Source organism: Pelophylax lessonae (genome assembly GCF_965119305.1).
Source record: "Pelophylax lessonae genome assembly, chromosome: 11".
Classification (NCBI taxonomy): domain Eukaryota; kingdom Metazoa; phylum Chordata; class Amphibia; order Anura; family Ranidae; genus Pelophylax; species Pelophylax lessonae.
In genome coordinates this window covers 181376774-181397070 of record NC_138778.1, presented here as the reverse complement: position 1 = coordinate 181397070, position 20297 = coordinate 181376774, and the positions used below count along the sequence as shown (strand labels likewise).

The 20297-nt window shown below is 44.1% G+C and overlaps 1 protein-coding gene across 1 annotated transcript in view; it reads right to left on the bottom strand.

The window, feature by feature from the left end:
* Positions 1 to 523: 523 nt before the first annotated feature.
* CYB561 (cytochrome b561) overlaps positions 524 to 20297 on the bottom strand; it is a 31324-nt gene continuing 11550 nt past the window's right edge. The window contains exons 2-5 of the mRNA XM_082271276.1: positions 10411 to 10509; positions 6290 to 6393; positions 4276 to 4433; positions 524 to 1059 (exon numbers count right to left, since the gene is read on the bottom strand). Coding sequence (XP_082127402.1) covers positions 864 to 1059; positions 4276 to 4433; positions 6290 to 6393; positions 10411 to 10509 — 557 coding nt within the window. The 3' untranslated portion in view covers positions 524 to 863. The remainder of the gene's footprint in view (positions 1060 to 4275; positions 4434 to 6289; positions 6394 to 10410; positions 10510 to 20297) is intronic.

Below are 20297 nucleotides of genomic sequence, written 5' to 3'. Positions count from 1 at the left end.
TATGTCGCTAACTGCCACAAATCAGATGCAAACTGAAACAACTGCTATGGAATCTGATTAGTGCACATGGCTGAAACAGCCCATAAACAATATACTTACTTTGCCAAGTTATGCTCACTATGTATTGAGAAGAACCGATGCAAAGAAAAGTGCCCATGTATTCTAGGACATTCCTCCAGAAAGTGACATATTTCTATCTGTACAGATTCTTTGTGCTGAAGAATAAAACACAGCACTATATAGATAGAGAGGCCACTACATCAACCTATTTAAACATACATGTAATGCTGATTTGGCTGGAGAGAAACATTCAAATATCCTAACTATACTGGAAACAAAGAGGTCTACAAGCTACAAGTTCACCTAAATCCATGAAAATCCTTTAGGTGAATTTTAGAAGCTTTTCTGGCACAGTGTTAGGAAAGGCTTTTATGTCCTGGACTTTATTCGTTAATATGGTTTTAAAGGAAGTAAGGCAGAGAGCATGTCCACCACATGTAGCAGAGAAATCCAAAAGCAGTTTAATTAAAAGAAGCCTTCAATGGTTTTTCAAGCATTTATAAAGAACTGCAGGTGGTTTCATGTATGAAGGTGAAAGGAGGACCTCTACCCATAACCACCTAGCACCTCTTCATGTCTGTAGTGCAGGTTAAAAGGATGAAATGTCTGGTTGCTATGTAGAGCAGAGATAGCGAGTCTTTTAGATCCCACTTCATCTGTAGGGTTAGGGTGTTTATTGTAACTGCCTAGATTTATATCAGGGATGTAGACATTATGTATTTATTGTAACCACACAGAAAATAACCTCCATACACAGAAGGATCACTTTTAACAAGGACTACGATAGCAGGACATTGTGCTTGTCAGGGCTCTGTTGGGCTCTCCCCCCCTTCTGTCAGAGTTTTGAAGTCAATGGAGAGAGCTTGCTCTTCCGGTAATGGCGGTCGCCTCCACTCCTCCCGTGTAAGGATGTAGACAATCACCATCCCAAATGCTACAAGCAGCAATCCTAATACATTAATAAGAACACCTTCTGGTGGCAGCTGAGAGTATGTGTCTCTGAAAAAAATAATAATGGGCAATTAATAACTTCCCAAACAATAATTATTCATACATCATGAAAACTTGCATGCAGCACACAAGGTTCTACTTCAGAAGACAGAGCTGAAACATTGGGATCCACTTATTTTAAAATATGTCTTTATTTTAAGGACCCCCCAGCAGTACTCAGTGGTTCTTCCTTCTGACAGTCATGCCACTACTGTGTCTTGTACGGACATTAAGATTAGTCGGAGGAAGCTCGGATCACACAGGGACAGAAGATTGACACTCCTGAAAGAGCTGGTTTCTGCACAGACTTCAGCACCCTGGTAGGAGAGGCAAATATTCACGTTTTTCACTACAGGGCAGCTTTCATCCAGCTCTTTTGTTTGGTTGGAGTTTGGCTTTAAAGAAACCTCATCATCCGAACGCTATTTACATGCGCTTTGTCATAAGATCACCAGACTTGTTTCAAAAAGTAATTATACATTTATAAAATACACATAATGTCAAACCAAGAATTCTAGGAGCAGGAAATACAAATGCATGTTGTATATGATTATTTCATTATATTAAAAAAGAAGTTTGGGTCCCATAAAAAAAAAAAAAAAAAAAAATTCTACTCACCCAGGATTGAAGCTTCAGCTGTACCCTGCCGCTTCGAAGAGTGAGGACTGAGCGATCAAAGAGCGCTGATCGCTCAGTTCTCAGTCTTCATTGAACAGAGAGCAGTGACTGTCAGTCAGCATATCTTTGATCTGCCCCTCCAGTGGGGGCTGTGGAGGGGGCGGGAACGGCTGGCTCAGATTTTCAGCAGCTCACTGAGAAGCTGTGCCAGCTGTTTGGACCGCCTGAGTGACGTCAGCCGACTTTAGCCCACTGCTGGCTAAAAACGGATGACAGGAGGGAAATTTGCGACTCAGACCGACGCCGAGTCGTATGCGACCCTGCGAGACATTTAACTCACGGGCCAGCCTCTGTCCGTGAGGCAATGTCACGGCCGACCTAGCGCGTAGCTGCGGTCTGCACGCACTCGCTGGCATGGCTGGGGGGACCACTGGATCTAGATTATCCAGCCCATCAACCAGCCCGGCAGTTGATTGTAGATCTCCAAAGGGAAAAAACAAAAAAATGTAAGGAAGGAGAAAAAAAAAATAGCTAGGACCAGAGATCCCAGCCAGGAGCCTAGGGCCTTACTCCTAACTAGACAGATTAAAACTGATTACCTACAGCAGAGAGGGGGGTTTTATACCAGCTGAGGGTGGCACATGGGCGTAGTCAAGTGTTTTTTCTGTTCTGCCTAGTCCTGCTCCTGGAGGCAATATAACCCAGTAGCTATGATTTATTGAGCGCTGTGTCTATCGATGAACAAAAGAGTAATTTAAATACCTAAACTTAAGCTTTAAAGAACACCTGTCATAAGAGAAATACAGGGGCTGCCATTGCTGACCTTTTCTGGAAACACTATCTGTCCCCGAGTTCAGTAAACTTGAGTCACAGGAGCAACAAGTGAAGTGAACAGCCCTGATCTGCACAATTGTTCTAAGTTAGTGATTTAAAAAGTACTTAGTTCAGAAGGTCAGCATGATCCCAGGTAATGAGGGAGAGGTCCACGATGGCAGCATGGGCGTCCGCAGAACTTTTTTCAGGGGGGGCATAATTGTAAGGTCACCCATGCTCCACCCCTTTTCAACAATGCCATGAAGGGGAGGGGCTTAGCAATTATACTTATTTTGAGTATAGTCCCTTAAAGCATGTTATACAGCACAGTGCTTTGCTGTGTAATTTGGCCCCTTCTATCACCTAAAATACCTAGCTGATCCTGCCTGGCTATGTCCTCCCCTCTGTAAACTGACCACGGTATACCATGGCTGCTGAGCCCTGACACCGTGGTCAGTTTACGTGCCTCCATCATCCGCAGCCCTCTTGTCCTCCTCTGTCCTCTCTCCCCCCCTCCCTCCCTGCCTGTCTGCTCCTGTGTCAGTGCCCACCCCCCTCCTCTCCTGCTGCTGTAGTTTCATATCCTGTCTACAGTCTGTTTAATAATCCTGTGTGCCCCTGTGTCTGTTTTTTATAAAAATTAGCCATTCTTTACAAGTATAGAGTGTCAGTCGCCGCTCACGCGACCCGCCACCTCTCTCCTCCTCTCATCCTCCCCTCATCCTCCCCTCCTCCTCCCCTCCTCCTCCCCTCCTCCCCTCCTCCTCCCCTCCCAACTGACATCAGTGAGGAATCCTTGGCCCCGCCCACTGCAGGCAGCTGTCAGCCGGAGAGAGGAGAGAGCAGACGGGTCACGTGAGCGGCGCTCGGCCCTCTGAAAACTGGTAAAGAACAGCCTATTTTTTTAAAACACAGACACACAGGCACACATGATTATTAAACAGAACAGACAGGATGGTATAAAGTGGCTTAACAACCACTTAAAAGGGGAAGTTGAGATTCCAAGGGGGGGCATTTAAATGGTAGATTTCCTTTAAATTCTGATCACATTTGCTGATATATAGGTGACCACTAGGAGGAGCTTTTGTATTTAAAACAAAATATTAATCATCATGTTAAACTTAAAGCATCTTTTAAAAAATGACTAAGGTGATATTCTAATGTAACCAAAATGTATAATGTCTGAAAACACACTAAGGTTTTACTTACAGATATCACAGAATTCACACTTCAAACAACCAGAATCCCCCATAATGGAAAGCCATTATACAACAGTCTAGTGAGCTCCATCCACTGAATGTATAAGGAGCTAATAATAATAACAAATAGCAACACTTACCAGATCATTTGTACAGATAAAAAGGAGGGAGGGTAACCATACAAGTGCATTTTCTTTCATACATTTACAAAACCAAATTCTTTTCCACTGATTACATTGACTATGGGAAGAACATCTTGGCAGAATCGGTTACTCTGCAGACGGTCACGGAGAATCCCAGAGGTGAACTGAAATACTCCGCAGGCCTTATTTACGGAGTTTTCTATAAAAAGTCTCTGTACTGCCTCTTATCAACCAGATTCAAGGTTTCATTACCCAGTTTGCCATTTTTACTTCTAGATGAAACATGACTTGTTGCATTAAACTAATACGGACAGTTAATAAAGACTATGTACATGGAGACCAGTGCAATGCATATGTGAACAGATTTGGCACTAAATACGTGGTATGTGTGAATCCCCCGAGACCGGCACCAACATACTATGTTCTGACCTACAAAGGCAAAATATACTCACTTGATTGAGAAGAGCGCTTTCTCTGTAAGGCCAAGCAGGCATGCAGCAATTGAAGTGACCAGAAGTCCCATACCAAAGAACACGTGTAGAGGCTTACAGAAAGTTTTGTATGCAAAGGCCACTCCGGGCACGAAGAACACGATAAAGCCAATTATCCACTAAAAAAAAAACAAGGAATATGGCAGAGTTAGGCAATGCTGATCACATAAATCATGAGTGGCAAGGTCAGCCGGAACAGGCAGCAGTCTAATGAGCCACAGAAATGTAATACACAATTCCCAATAATACAGGCTCATCTTCCCTCTCTCAATTTTCAAATACAGTGGTCATCATAAATAAGCAGTTCATGAAGACAAAATAAGAGTTGCTGATTAATTCTGCCAGCCAGTAAATACAAGAAACCAGCAAGTCAACCAGGACATTTACTTTCCAAAAAATGAATAGTGCGTTCTCCATTTTGCATTTATCGGATTCCTTATCATTTTTCTGCTGCCCCTGTGTAATTTATTTAAACATTTACATAGGCTCACATTGTATGAAACAGCATTAAAGCGATTGTAAATTCTGTTTTTTTTCCTATAAAAATAACAAACATGTTAAAGCGGAGTTCCACCCAAAAGTGGAACTTCTGCTTTAGGCAGTTCTAACCCCCTGACATGCCACGTTTTTTTGGGGGGGGGGGGAGCGGGTACCTAGTTTTGACAGATACCCGCTCCCACTTCCACTCGGAGCGCCGCAGCACCCTGAGCGGAACTTCTCCTCTCCCCCTCCCTCCCTGCAATCTTCTGGGACATGTCAGAGGTCCCAGAAGATTGCCGGCCAATCACGACGCGTAGCGCAACTCGCGCATGCGCAGTGCGTACCTGGCTGTGAAGCCGAAATCTGTCACAGCCGGGTGCCCACACCATTGATCCCGGCGCCGCAGACAGAGAGGGAGAAGAGCGAGGCTTCGGGCGGCCGCATCGCTGGACCGTTGGACAGGTGAGTGTGTGTTTAGGCTGGAACTCCACTTTAAACTTGTCTGCCCTGTTGCAGTGGATTTGCACACAGCAGCCTGGATCCTCCTCTTCGGCACTCCTGGCCCCTCCCTCCTGTTCAGTGCCCCACACAGTAAGCAGCTTGCTATGGGGGCACCCAAGCCGAGTCTCCCTTCTGATTGGCTAGCTGACTTTGATTGACAGCAGCAGCAGCCAATAACACCCCTGCTGGGTTTCAGGCAATCAGGAGGGAGAATCTCGGATGGCTGGGACACCCATGGACATCGCTGGACAGAGAGGGACCTCGGGTAAATATTAGGGGGGGCCGAGGGGGGCTCCTGCAAACAGAAGACTTTTTTATCTTAATGCATAGCATGCATTAGGATAAAAACCTTCTGACTTTACAAATCCTTTAAGCACAGTTTCTCATTGCTACCCTAAAGCCTGGTACACACGAGCCGAATATCGGCCACAGAAACCGGCTGATATTTGGTTCATGTGTGCAGCAGCCTGTGCGACAGATGCTGGTGGAATGCCCTGCTTCTGTCCGACAGACATGCTGGAGAAACAGTTGCCGGTATTCCAATCAGTGTCAGAACACAATAGCTCAGCAGCGAGATCGCTGTACTAACATTGCGTAGTGAGTACAGCAAGCTCCTCCCAAACTCCTCAGGTTTTTTTTTTAAAGTTTGTACCCTGAATGAGCCCCTCTCCATAGATGCCATTGTTTACTTGCACCGCACTGATGATGGCCAATAAGCCTCATACAGCGGTGTGTAGTTTGGACCAAATGGCTTTGTAATCTACCAGTGTATGGCTATCCTGAACCAGTGAAATTTAGGTTCTGACTCGCTGACCTTACTAACGTACTGTATATACACATTCAGAATTATTGTAAAGATAGGACAGTTTTCTGCAGAGCCTGTAGGTAGTTGCATACAGTAGTTAAGAAAAGTCCATCTAGTTCAACCAACAGAAAAATAAAAATAGCAAACCTCCGTACAGACAACAGAAGGGAACTGCTTCCGCTATATTACCTGCAGAATGTAGAAGCTGAATGCAGAAATGCCTAGCCAGCTGTGTAAGCTGTACATGTCTGGGATTTTTTGCTTTTGGTGGAACTGAAATACAGCAATGATCCCTGAAAAAGAGAAACAAATGACCACAAGTGGCAATCAGTTACATTTCCATTTCCTGCCTTCCTCCACATGAATGCAGTCATTGAGCGAGATTTACTAAGACTGGAGCACTCTGGTTACTATGCACAACTGCACCAGATTCTATCAGGGTCCAACTTCTCATTGTTCAGTTAAGCTTTGCCAATAAAACCTGGAAGCTGATTGGTTTGTATGCAGAGCTGCAGCAGATTGTGCACTCTCCAGTTTTAATAAATAACCCCCAATTTACTCCTTAGCTTTGCTTTCTGCTCAGTGTCTGATTCCTATAATTCTTAGTGAACACTAAAAACATTTCTAGGTGACAATTTATAGTTATTGGACAAAACCTAAGGGGCCTTTACTGCTGCCAAAAAAGTGAAAGAAAGAAAACGGCCAAAGTTGGGGAAACTGTCCATACCCACCTGCATAGCTGTGACAGGTTGTTCTTAGCTGAGCCACATTGTTACCAGTCCTACTAGAGGGGGGCTCTCTAAACTTTTCAAATAAAGGGTCAATTTACTCTTCTTCATACTTTAGGGTGGCAGGACTGTGACCAGTGGGTGTAGAAAATGTCCTGGGCCCAGCATCAGTGAGAATAAACATGGCCTGAGGATTGGTGGTCTGTATGAGGAGGAATAGTACCCCATCGTTGGTATCAGGGGGAGGACTAGTACCCCATCGTTGGTATCAGGGGGAGGACTAGTACCCCATCGTTGGTATCAGGGGGAGGACTAGTACCCCATCGTTGGTATCAGGGGGAGGAATAGTACCCCATCGTTGGTATCAGGGGGGAGGAATAGTACCCCATCGTTGGTATCAGGGGGAGGAATAGTACCCCATCGTTGGTATCAGGGGGAGGAATAGTAGTACCCCATCGTTGGTATCAGGGGGAGGAATAGTAGTACCCCATCGTTGGTATCAGGGGGAGGAATAGTACCCCATCGTTGGTATCAGGGGGAGGAATAGTACCCCATCGTTGGTATCAGGGGGAGGAATAGTACCCCATCGTTGGTATCAGGGGGAGGAATAGTACCCCATCGTTGGTATCAGGGGGAGGAATAGTACCCCATCGTTGGTATCAGGGGGAGGAATAGTACCCCATCGTTGGTATCAGGGGGAGGACTAGTACCCCATCGTTGGTATCAGGGGGAGGAATAGTACCCCATCGTTGGTATCAGGGGGAGGACTAGTACCCCATCGTTGGTATCAGGGGGAGGAATAGTACCCCATCGTTGGTATCAGGGGGAGGAATAGTACCCCATCGTTGGTATCAGGGGGAGGAATAGTACCCCATTGGTGGTATCAGGGGGGAGGGATAGTAACCCATCGGTGGTATCAGGGGGAGGAATAGTACCCCATCGTTGGTATCAGGGGGAGGAATAGTACCCCATTGTTGGTATCAGTGGGAGGAATAGTACCCCATTGTTGGTATCGGGGGAGGAATAGTACCCCATTGTTGGTATCAGGGGAAGGAATAGTACCCCATTGTTGGTGTCAAAGAGGGGAATATTGGGTCATCATTGATTATGGGAGGAATAGTGCATCGTCATTAGTGGCAGTAATTATGCCAAAATGTTGGTGTCAGTAGGAGGAATAGTTCTCTAGGGGACGAATAAATGCTAGCAAAAGGGTCTCATCCAGCCCTAAAGTAGAACTATATGCAAAACTTTATTTCTCATTTCTGGTAAAACAAGGAAGGGCTATAACACCGGTCAGATTTTCTTCCCCATCTGTGTCGCATTGTGGAGATTTCCCTTCATTTCCTGTCCCATAGCCATACAGGAAATGAGAGGAAAACTCTGCAAATGAGGCGAATCCCTTGGGGTGCCCCCAGATCACCAGAACTAGTGTCCCTATTGGAAGAATTCCCCTCTATTACTTTTCTGCAGACAACCCAAAATTTGGGATTTTCTTTTACTTTCAATGATAATTCTAAACTGGACAAATAGAGAGGGTGAATCTCCCAAATGGGGGCACAGACAGCCCAAAAAAAATATAAAAACCGACAGATGTTCTAATCCCTTTCCACTCTATCCAAAACTAAAAAACTAAACTGCTCTAGAGGACGTGTGCTACACGCACTGTTGTGTTATGCCCTCTAGTGGATTTTTAGAGGCATGTATGACAAATCACTAAGTTTGGCAAACATAATGACTCAGATGAACAGCCAAAGACATGACAGCAGTTAGAGATCTATTCTGTTCAATTCCATTAAGAACCAGAGACATTTTTTTTGAGCAGAGTGGTTCTTAACCTAAAATGTAAGGCCTCTGTCTCTTTGGATCAATGTCTACAGCCCACTTGTAAACACCAGCAGGAACCCCATCCTGTCACCAGCAGGAACCCCATCCTGTCACCAGCAGGAACCCCATCCTGTCAAGTCCCATACCAGACAATAGTTTGTGAATGAATAAAGCATACTTCTTATATCCTGAGCCCTTTATAGTTATGTGTACACGCTAGTTAGCAAACTTTACACTCACCGGCCACTTTATTAGGTACACCACACCTTGCTAGTACCAGGTTGGACCCCCTTTTGCCTTCATTCTTTGTGGCATAGATTCAACAAGGTGTTAGAATGATTCCCCAGAGATTTAGCCCCATAGTGACATGATAGCATCACGCAGTTACTGCAGATTTGTCAGCTGCACATTCATGATGTGAATCTCCTGTTCCACCACATCCCAAAGGTGCTCTATTGGATGAGATGTGGTGACTGTGGAGGCCATTGGAATACAGAGACCTCATTGTCATGGTGACAAAACCAGTGGTGAGATGATTTGAGCTTTGTGACACGGTGCATTATCCTGCTGGAGGGAGCCATCAGAAGAGCCATCCTTGTAACCTCAGTTTCCTGTTCTTAGATGACAGGAGTGGCACCCGGTGTGGTTGGTCTTCTGCTGCTGTAGCCCATCTGATTCAAGGTTTGATGTATTGTGCATTCAGACATGGTATTCTGCATACCTTGGTTGGAACGAGTTACCGTTGCCTTTCTGTCATCTCTAGCCAATCTGCCCATTCTTCTCTGACCTCTGACATTAACAAGGCATTTTCATCCACAGAACCGCCGCTCACTGGATATTTTCTTTTTTTTTGGCCCATTCTCTGTAAATCCTGGAAATGGTTGTGTGTGACAATCCCAGAAGATCAGCAGTTTTTGAAATATTCAGACCAGCCCGTCTGGCACCAACAACTATGCCACTTTCAAAGTCACTTTAATCCCATTTTGTTCCCCATTCTGATGCTCGGTTTTAACTTCAGCAAGTTTTCTTCACCACGTCTAGAGGCCTAAATGCATTGACTTGCTGCCAGGTGATTGGCTGATTAGCAATTTGTGTTACCAAGCAATAGAACAGGTGTACCTAATAAAGTGGCCGGTGAGTGTACATCTCTAGTAAGCCATGCATTCATATTTTGAGGTCTATCGTTACAAGTGTTCTTATCTTCTTCCTATCACATTGATAAATAAGTATAGCAAACATCTGATATACACAAAGCACATGTGTTTCTGGCTGTTTTTAAACTTTCCTGCTGTGGATATTCTTGGTGGGAAGGATTATTGGCATCCTCACCCTGCAGGCAAAGCAAGACTAATAAAATAAAGATATATGATCAAGTGAAAAAACTTCACAGATAGTTATTGTTACTGCTAAGCTATTCACAGCAGAAGACTATCAAGGTGTTAAGCAGGCCACAGACGAGTCAAAAACCAAACATAATTCTTGTTATTCTTGTCCATTCTCAGGTCGTTTGTTTTTCACATCATTTAGTGTGCCAGCTGTGACACGTGATTTCGTGCCACAATCGAAGGTGCCGGACCAAGCATGCTGGATTTCTTTTTTTAGAAAAATGAAACAAATGATGGCACAATCATATGCGCCATGTTTGTTTATTAATCGACGGAAGGGAAGGTCCCGTTTTCAACTCGTCTATGGCCGGCCCCAACTCGCCAGAGTTAAAGTAAGTAGCAGATGAACTAGAAAGATCTTCTAGATACTCACCCACAAGGGAGATGATCAGTGTCAGGATATGTAATGCTCCATGCAGGATCTTCGTTGCTCTCTTTGTTTCATGTCTAAACACTCGATACACCAATAAAGCTGTGGCAATGAAAGAGGCACATCATTTATATTAGTCGGTAATTACAACAGTTCCACTACTAGGACTATAAACATTCCTTTTTTTTCATGTCTATAATTTTTTTTTTATCAAGTGACCTTTTGATTTTCAGGGCATGTAATAATCTTCTCCATAGTTATTTTAAATGTCCTCCTTGCCCCAAACCATGCAGCCTAAGCAGACTAAACAGCATTAGAGATAAGAAAATGCTGACCTTTTTTTGTCAAAAGTCCATAACGAAAGCCCTCATCCCCATCTAAGCATTACCCCTGGCTGCTGATCTATGCCCAATGACCTGCACAGATATCACAGGCTATGGTCTTGTGATTTACCACAAAAGGACAGGACAGAGGTGTCTGATGTTCGGCCGGTGACTGACAACCTGGTTTTAGCCTCCTTGTACTATGGGAGAGGCAAGATGGCTGTGGCCAATGAGAAATAACATGATCTTAATGAAAAGTTTGGAAATACGTTTTCATTGTTAACCAATTTTGCCTCAGTAAGCCAAATAGTAAATATCCGGTAGCGGTTTCTGTGAATAATGAAAAAGTGTTTTTTTTAACAACAAACAAAAGAAACTTCAGCATTCAGGTTTTCTTCTCTAGGGCTCATAACCTAACCCCCATTATGGGTATTAAAGGGTAGGTTCACCTTTTCACAACTTATAAATAAAACGCACACCAAATACACTGAGCACCCTTCCAGACCTCAATGTACATAGCGGCTGGGATGCTCCACATGACCACACTAACCAATAAGAATTGCTTCTTTCTTCTGGGACACCTTACCAGAAGAATCCTCGGATGTGCTTCTTATTGGTCAGCATGGTCACATGACTGCGCTGAGTAATGAGTGCTTGCCATTGGGAGCATTATGATAGATATTCACTCTGGGGCTGTATATTGCAGTGTAAGGACTGCTACACCAGTACTATTTCCCCAAAGTGTTTCCTCATTGTCCACTATTTGATTATTTACAAAAATTGGAAACATCATTCCGGAGTCAAAAACTGGTGGTGGTTTTCATTTTATATCTGGAATTCTGTTTAATTTTATCATGACAGTGTGACTTGTATGCACCTCTTTTGGCAGTATTTTGAAAAGATTCCCCTAAGAGCCCATTCACATTAGCGCGACTTGTCAGGCGACTTGTCAGCCTGACAAGTCGCGCTCGGTCGCGGTCCATTGATTAGCACAGGACCTGTTCTAATAGGAGCGACACAAGTCTCTCCGACTTAGAAAAAGGGTCCTGTACTACTTTGGGGCGACCTGGAGGGACGACTTGCATAGACTTCCATTATGTGAAGTCTCTGCAAGTCGTGCGGAAGTCGCGGTGCACGCGACTTCACAGGTCGCCCCCCAAAGTCGTGTCGTGCTAGTCTGAATGGGCTCTTAATGTGTCAGAATATTTCCTTGTAACCCGTTATCTTGATACTATTTAAGATTTATGACTGGAAACCAACATCTTTGTATGACCACCTAATAAAGAATACCAAATTTGAAAAAAAAAAAAAAAAAAAATCGAAAACTTCCAGATTCCTTACCCCTTAAACCTTTTATGATGTTCTATCGTTTTGCAGAGGATTTCACCACTAAATTAACTTCTCCTCTTGCAATCAACCCACCAGTGCCTTAAGAAAGTTCTGATCATTCCTATAGATGCTCCATCCCTTAGAGAACTCTGTTGATAAATATCACAAGCAATTTCCCAATCTATCTGCTCCTTGGTAATATCTGCCCTTCAACCCATGCTCACCTCTGCATTCATTTCCCAGACTTTTGCCAACTCACCAAATTGCTAAACAGGGATCTGGAGGCTATTGGTGTTGACACTCAATGTACTGATTGCATTGACCAGCTACCTTTATCATTGAACTTTATGTTTGATTCGGCATTGGATGCTAGCCAAGATATGCCTCTTGTATCCCTTTAGTAACATAGTAACATAGTAGTTAAAGCGGAGTTCCAGCCATTTACTCACCTGTCCAACGGTCCAGCGATGCGGCCGCCGGAAGCCTCGATCCTCTCCCTCGGCGCCGGCATCACTGCTGTGGGCACCCGGCTGTTACAGTTTGCGGCTTCACAGCCGGGTACCCACTGCGCATGCGCGAGTCGCGCTGCGCGCCGTGATTGGCCGGCAATCTTCTGGGACCTCTGACGTGTCCCAGAAGATTGCAGGGAGGGAGGGGGAGAGGAGAACTTCCGCTCAGGGCGCCGCGGCGCTCCGAGCGGAAGTGGGAGCGGGTACCTGTCAAAACTAGGTACCCGCTCCCCCCCCCAAAAAATGACATGCCAAATGTGGCATGTCAGGGGGTCAGGACTCCCTAAAGCGGAAGTTCCACTTTTGGGTGGAACTCCGCTTTAAGGTTGAATAAAGGCAATAATCCATCCAGTTCAACCTGTGTAGGTGTGTGTGGAAGTATTAATTTCCCATATCCCTGAATGTTTTTTATCCTTGAGATGTACGTCCAAGAGTCTTTTATAAGTGGCCATACTCCCCGCAGTAACTACCATTTGTGGTAGAGAATTCCAGAGTCTTGTAGCCCTTACTGTAAAGAACCCACTGCGCAGTCTGAGGTCAAATCGCTTCTCCTCTAATCGCATTGTATGGCCTCGTGTCTTCATACATTCTTTGCGACTGAATAGTTTTTTTTCTATGTTGATATCACCATTGAGGTATTTATAAATTGCTATCATGTCCCCTCTCAGGTGTCTCTTCTCTTCTGTCCAGCTCCACATGGAGAATTGGTCATTAAAGCAACAGTGTAAGGGGCAAGTGCACATGGGAATGCAATCTGTACAACTTGCTGCAAGCAGGATCTTTCAAATATAACATGCCCAATCGCATGAGCTCGCAGAGGGCCTTGTTACAACTATACAAACAAATGACAACCACCCCAACCTATAACTAACCTTAGCAGCAAGGAGCACATGGAAGGGCAATGCACATCAAATTCCGAGCTCACTTACCAGCTAACCTGCAAGAAAACCAAATTGACCCTGGCTAATAGTTCACGCTAAAAACAAGGGGTTTAGTCACACACATTTGCAAACATAAGTGTAAGCTGCCGAGGCCACGTCAAGACTCCCCTTTTTACAACTACCCTTTGTGAGAGACATGGTCTTATTGGCTTCTCGCTGGATAACCTCAATAAAAAGGCAACAGAGGATAAGAATATTTACCTCAGCTACATGAAAAAAGGATCAATTGCGCAGATTGATGCCGTCACAGTGTTCTTTGCATTCCTCAAAGTTAGGTTCCAGTTAACAAACCCACAAGTCTTTTTCCACCTCCTTGATGATTCTGCCTCAGCATGAAGGTGTGCCTGAAGGTGGCTCTGAAGCGTTTGCCTTGAAACGCGTCAGCCGTCATCCTAATAGGACAAGGGACATTCGTATGGACTACTCTCGATACTCAAGATTTTGAGTCCGATGTGATTGATTTATACCTTTGCTTGTGAGTAGCCATTTCTATGTTTTAACAATAAAGCCTATATTGAGGATAATGCGCTAGGCCGATGCGCCTTTCTTTGTGTTTCTTGTTTGCAGTACTGTTGGACTGCCCCAGTCCTTTTAGGCAGCAGGATCCTAGCCATCCAAGACGCCATTTTGAAAGTCCCGTGGGCCTTCCGTCATCTGCAAAAGTTTTGGATGGAACCTATTTGATCAGCTACTGCCTCCTTTCAATGCAGAGACTTCTTAGCTTCCATCAACATAAAGGATGCATATTTACACATTTTCATCATTCCTGGTCATCCACAATTTCTTCATTTTGGAATGAGCTTCAACCACCATCAGTTTGTGGCTCTTCCCTTTGGCCTTGCATTGCTCCAAGAGTATGCCAAAAGTCCTTGTTCCAGTCCTGTGTTCTTTGTCTAAGAGACATTCCAGTCATCAGATATTTAGATGATCTACTGCTGCAGCTGCAGACATACCTAGCCTTGGACTCAAATGTGTCAATCACAATGGGGACCCTTGGAGGACTTGCAGGTGGATCTTAAACTTTAGGAAGTCATCCCCGATTCTGTCACACAACTTTCAGTATTTGAGCCTTTTCCTGGATACCTTTCAGGCTTTAGTCCTACCTGCCTGGGGGAAGTTTTGGAAACAGCAAAATCCTGTTCAACAACTTCAATCCCAGCGTCCGTCTTCCTTGCGCAGCTGCATACAAGTGCTGGGACTGAACTTTGCAACAGAACCTTTTCACAGCATAGAACAAATCCAGTTGCATACTCTTACCAAGTTATCTCTGTCATGTTGTCTTCTCCATGGGATTGTCAGAAAGCAAGTTTTTTCTTCCCTTACATTAGACGATTGTCATGACAGACACCAGAACCCTGGTTTGGGGCAGAGTTCTGAATCATCTATTCATTTGGAGTTGTTAATCTTATCAGGAATTACACCTCCCAATCAACATCCTGGAATTACTATCCATCCGTTCTTACTTCGCTGGAGCCCCCTTCTGACTGGTCATCCAGTCTGGGTTCATTGGTAAAATGGCTGCTTTAATGCATTGAAGCTAAGGGCATTCCAATCATTCTCATACCTCTGGGTTGGCCTTGGAGAGTTTGGTATGCCAATCTTGCTCCGTGGCCTCTACCAGATAGGCCACATCTGTTATTTCAAAGACCAATTTTTTACCGGTTTCTAATTTTTTGGTTGAAACCTAGGTCCTGAGAGACAGGGGTATTTCGGGTTACATTCTCTTGACCATACTTAAACTTTCTGTGGGATGTACACTTATGAGCTTTATTTTAAAATGAGTATGAGTCTCTGGAAATTTCCCTACATGCTTTTTCAATGTGCTGTGTTCTACTTTCCTTCAACTGGGAGTAGACCAAAGAACCTTAAGGGTCAGTCAGATGTCTGCCCTGCCATGTCCATTCTTTATCAACATTCCCCTGCTAATAATTCACTGATTCATACAGTCAGTCATTTAAGCAGTTGCACACAAAGCTCCCCCCATTTGGCCCCCACTCCAACCATGGGATTTAAATATAGTATTGTCGGTCTTACAAAGACCCCTATTTTAATCTATTCAGGACATTTCCCTAACTTTGTTATCTCATAGTCTTACTTGTGGTCATCACTTAAGCTAGAATGGTTTTTGTGTGTTACCAGGATTGTACTATAATGAGCCCCATTTGATTTTTTAGAAGGACAAGGTTGCTTATAGACCAAGGACCTATTTTTTCCCACCAAAGTGGTCTCTGCCGTTCCTCTTAATAGGGATACTGTGGTATTTACCCTGTGTCAGACAATAGTAAAAGCGTAGTGGAAAAATGCTAGCGATCTGGTAAGCCTCTGTAGGTGGCCGGATATAGCCAATATATTAAAAAGGCTAAAATCAACAGTGGTCAGGAAGTAAATGGGTGATAAATTATCTGGACAAAATAACCAGAAAGTAAAAAACAATCATATACATATAGGGAACCATGGGAGGTGTCCAAGTCCACGATAATATGTAAAGTCCCAGGGAAGAGGCAGTGTGCCAGTAAAAAATACGTAGCAACCGAGCAATAAACTGCAGTAAGGGAAAGCTCCACAACACAGGGAAGTCGGCTCTGTGAGAAGAAGCATATAAAGAAAGAAGCGGAGCGCCTCTAAGTGCAGTATTATTTATTAATCCAATATGCACACAGCGATCAGAAACTCACATTTGGTGAATTAAAATAGGCTCAAAAACGGTCCGGTGGTCTGCGGGGAAAGGCTTGTGGATCAAGCGTCCGGAGGTGAGGAAGCCAGGAGATGGACCGGGTAGATGGAAATCTGAATTTATGATCTGTGTGCATATTGGATTAATAAAGAATACTGCACTTAGAGGCGCTCCGCTTCTTGCTTTATAGACAATAGTAAAAGATCTCTCTACATTGCCTGGATCTGGTAAGGGCCATGGTTTACCTTTCTGCCACTGCTACTTTTAGACAGACTATTACCTTTTTCTAGATGGTCCAAAAATAGCTTCTCGGACTTCCAGATCCACTATATTTAAGTGGATTAGACAAGTTATAGTACAGGCCTGTGAGTTGCACAGTCAAGTACTTTTTCCTGGTAAAGGTTACTTTACTAGAGCAGTGAGTGTTTCTTGGGTTTTTCATCTTCAGGCCTCTGTGTATTGGATCTATAAGACTGCAAACTGGTCTTCTGTACATACATTCTAAAGGTTGCTCGTTTTGGTAAAAGATTCTGTAAATGGCTATTTAATGAAATTTGTTTCTGTTTTGTTTTTCTTGTTGGTCTGGTTTGAGTTAAGGTGTGTCTGCCCTCCAGTTTGGACTGATTATCAACATCCCATGGTTGCTTAATTATCACCAACCCGTGTCCCTTAATGGATTATAGAAAAAATAGGGGTTTTGTACAAACTATGAAATCCATTTCTCCATTTAGGGACACAGTTCCCTCCCCTTACATGCTATCATTTTCTCTTTGAACTGCTGGCTACAACTGAGTAGGTATGAGGAGGGAGGGATTATAGCCTCAAAGGGGCTGGCCTTCAATTTTTTTTTGTGCCTACTGTCAATTTGTCCTGTAGATGGCAGTAGAACTCTAGATTGCTTAAATATGATCAAGCTATGTCCCTCAATGGACTTTTGTGGTGAGTACAGAAATCCCATTGTTCCTCTGCTGGTTTAAGCATTATTTCTAAAAAGGAACACAAAGACTTTGCCCCAAAGTTAACATAGTCAAGCTTTAAGTAACAAAGTAAAACCAGGATCAAAAGGGACATGCAGAAGAGGATTTTCTATCTCACACAGCTGGCACTGAGGTCCTACTTTTACTTTTCCAAGTTTAAAATAAATTTCACCTGACCAGACAAAGTTTCAAACCCTCTATCTGTTTTTCAGTATGTTTGGTATCATGCCTCTGTACAGTTTTCTTCAAATCCTATTGTAGAAGAGCCAAGTTGGTAAGAAAAAGCTCAGATAAATCGTAGATATGATCTTAGAACTGTTATCTGTTAACTGCTATCTTCAAATTCACACAGCATTTCTTTTTTCTACTTGGCCTCAGGGCTCTTCTGTAGAAGTTGCTTAAGGTGGTTTACTGCAACTGTTTGCTTCACTTTATTTACTATACCAGGCAACCTGCTTATATTATTTAAATTACAACTGATGGGACCACAAGAGACAACAGCTTTTTCTTGGATCTAAACACTTCAAACTATCCATCGACATTGTAAATCACATTGCTCTGTATTATAACATCTATTGATAAGCCTGAAATTTGAAACCTTATAATCTATTTAGCTCTGTTCAAGAATGCTACACTAAAAATGTATTTTTTAAATTTTATTTTCTTTATCTTATGCCTCGTACACACTATCAGATTATCTGAAGACTTTTGTCTGCAGACTTACCAAAACCATATAATATGAGGTCAAATCTAAACACTTTCAATTTGTATGCAATCCGGCAGGCCCTTGCACTACATAGAAAAGGTAAATCTGAAGACAAAAGTCTGCAGATAATCTGATAGTGTGTATGGGGCATTAGGTTAGGAATCAGGAGGTAGTCTGACATCATAAAAAGGTTGTATTTTTAGTAGATCAGACCTCCAGCTAAAGATATGTATTCAGGAAAAATGTATATATTTTTCAATACAGCAAGTAATACTTAACTTTTCTTTATTATTACCCTTCTCATAATATGCTATATAGCAATAGTCTACTGGGAGAAGGAGAGCCAGCACCCTGAGCCAATCAAGGCCCATTATGACTGCAGATTACCATCACTCTAACACAATGTCCAACCAGCACCCCGGGAAGGGCCAACCAGCACCCGGGGAAGGGCCAACCAGCACCCCGGGGAAGGGCCAACCAGCACCCCGGGGAAGGGCCAACCAGCACCCCGGGGAAGGGCCAACCAGCACCCCGGGGAAGGGCCAACCAGCACCCCGGAGAAGGGCCAACCAGTACCTCGGGGAAGGGCCAACCAGTACCTCGGGGAAGGGCCAACCAGCACCCCGGGGAAGGTCCAACCAGCACCCCGGGGAAGGTCCAACCAGCACTCCCGGGGAAGGTCCAACCAGCACTCCCGGGGAAGGTCCAACCAGCACTCCCGGGGAAGGTCCAACCAGCACTCCCGGGGAAGGTCCAACCAGCACTCCCGGGGAAGGTCCAACCAGCACTCCCGGGAAGGTCCTACCAGCACTCCCGGGAAGGTCCTACCAGCACTCCGGGGAAGGTCCTACCAGCACTCCGGGGAAGGTCCAACCAGCACTCCGGGGAAGGTCCAACCAGCACTCCGGGGAAGGTCCAATCAGCACTCCGGGGAAGGTCCAACCAGCACTCCGGGGAAGGTCCAACCAGCACTCCGGGGAAGGTCCAACCAGCCCCCCGGGGAAGGTCCAACCAGCACCCCGGGGAAGGTCCAACCAGCACCCCGGGGAAGGTTACCAAGGAAGCAGAATCACTAGAATGAATTTGGTAGGATGGAGGATGCCTGTAGCTTTAAAAGTAACGTAGGCCATCTGTGTGATCATATAGCAAATTATGATTACTGCTTGTTGAGATACTGACCCCTAAAAAAGAATATGCATACACAAAACTCCTTTTAAGCACATTGTTTGTCCTTGATTAGGCAGGGTAAGATTACTGCCTTGGATCCTAAAGTGTAAAAAAATCTCAGCAATGGCAGTTTTCATAGTTCTATCCTTACAGGTTCTCTTAAACACATGCAAAACCTTATGCTAATACCTTAAAAAAAAACCTCAGCAATGGCAGCTCTTAGATTTCTAACCTGACAGGTTCTCCTGAACATATGCAAAAGCAACCAAGAAAGTGATCAGAACCCTATGAACATTTGTAAATGAGTCCTTGCATTAGTACAGATTTCCATTATGCAGGACTCTTTGTCAGTAACTAATTGGTAGAATCCATGCAATGACACACTTGCACGCTATTCCTGCATCCTTTTAATTCTACAGTGCACTGAACGATCATGTTTCAGGTCTCTAGGTCAAACGGAGTAACCAGGAAAAATAACTTTCCTGTCATTCTAATAAAGAGGCGTGATTGTGTTTCACGTCTAGGGAACAGAACACTCAGACACATAGATACCAGCTTTATAGAACCTTTTAAGCTTTATTAGATTCAGACAATGAACTTTGGCCTGCAAAAACATCACAAGTCAGGTCTCCGGCTTCCAGTTGTGAAAGTGCAAACCAATGTCAGCTTTTGATTTAAAAACCAAAAAAGGCCTAAAAAGGAGGGAGTGCTGAAGGTCAACTCTCCCAAACCGCTATTTGTTTTGCTTGGTTGCTGGCAAGATGAGCGTCACATTGGTCATGCATACTAAAATATTTAAATATTCTGAACAAGCAGGAAAGTACTTTAAAACAACCTCTTACACCTATTAGCATTATAAAGAAATTAATTTTTAATGTTCACAACTCAGGCATTGAAATCCTAGCCCTTTCCATTGCACCAGAATCTTGGCAGCCTGCTGGCCTTTCAATGTAAACACCCACCAGGTGTTTCTAAAGCTGGCCATACATGGTTCAGCAAGGACCTGCCAAGATTTGATCCCTCTATGGGTTAATTGTATCAAAGTTGATCAATGGATTAACTTGGTTACAACCAGCATGTCTGTTCTTTTAGTATGCAATTATTGCCAGCAGCAATAGATGATAGCAGTAATCACTGTGTTCTCCCAGCAGGGATGGCTACCCACGCCAAAAGTTGCACCGGCTGCATTGCATTCTGTGAATGGGCACAGGAGACGCGGACATTCAACTCCTCCTCCTCCATTTACAATACGCAATGCACTGTG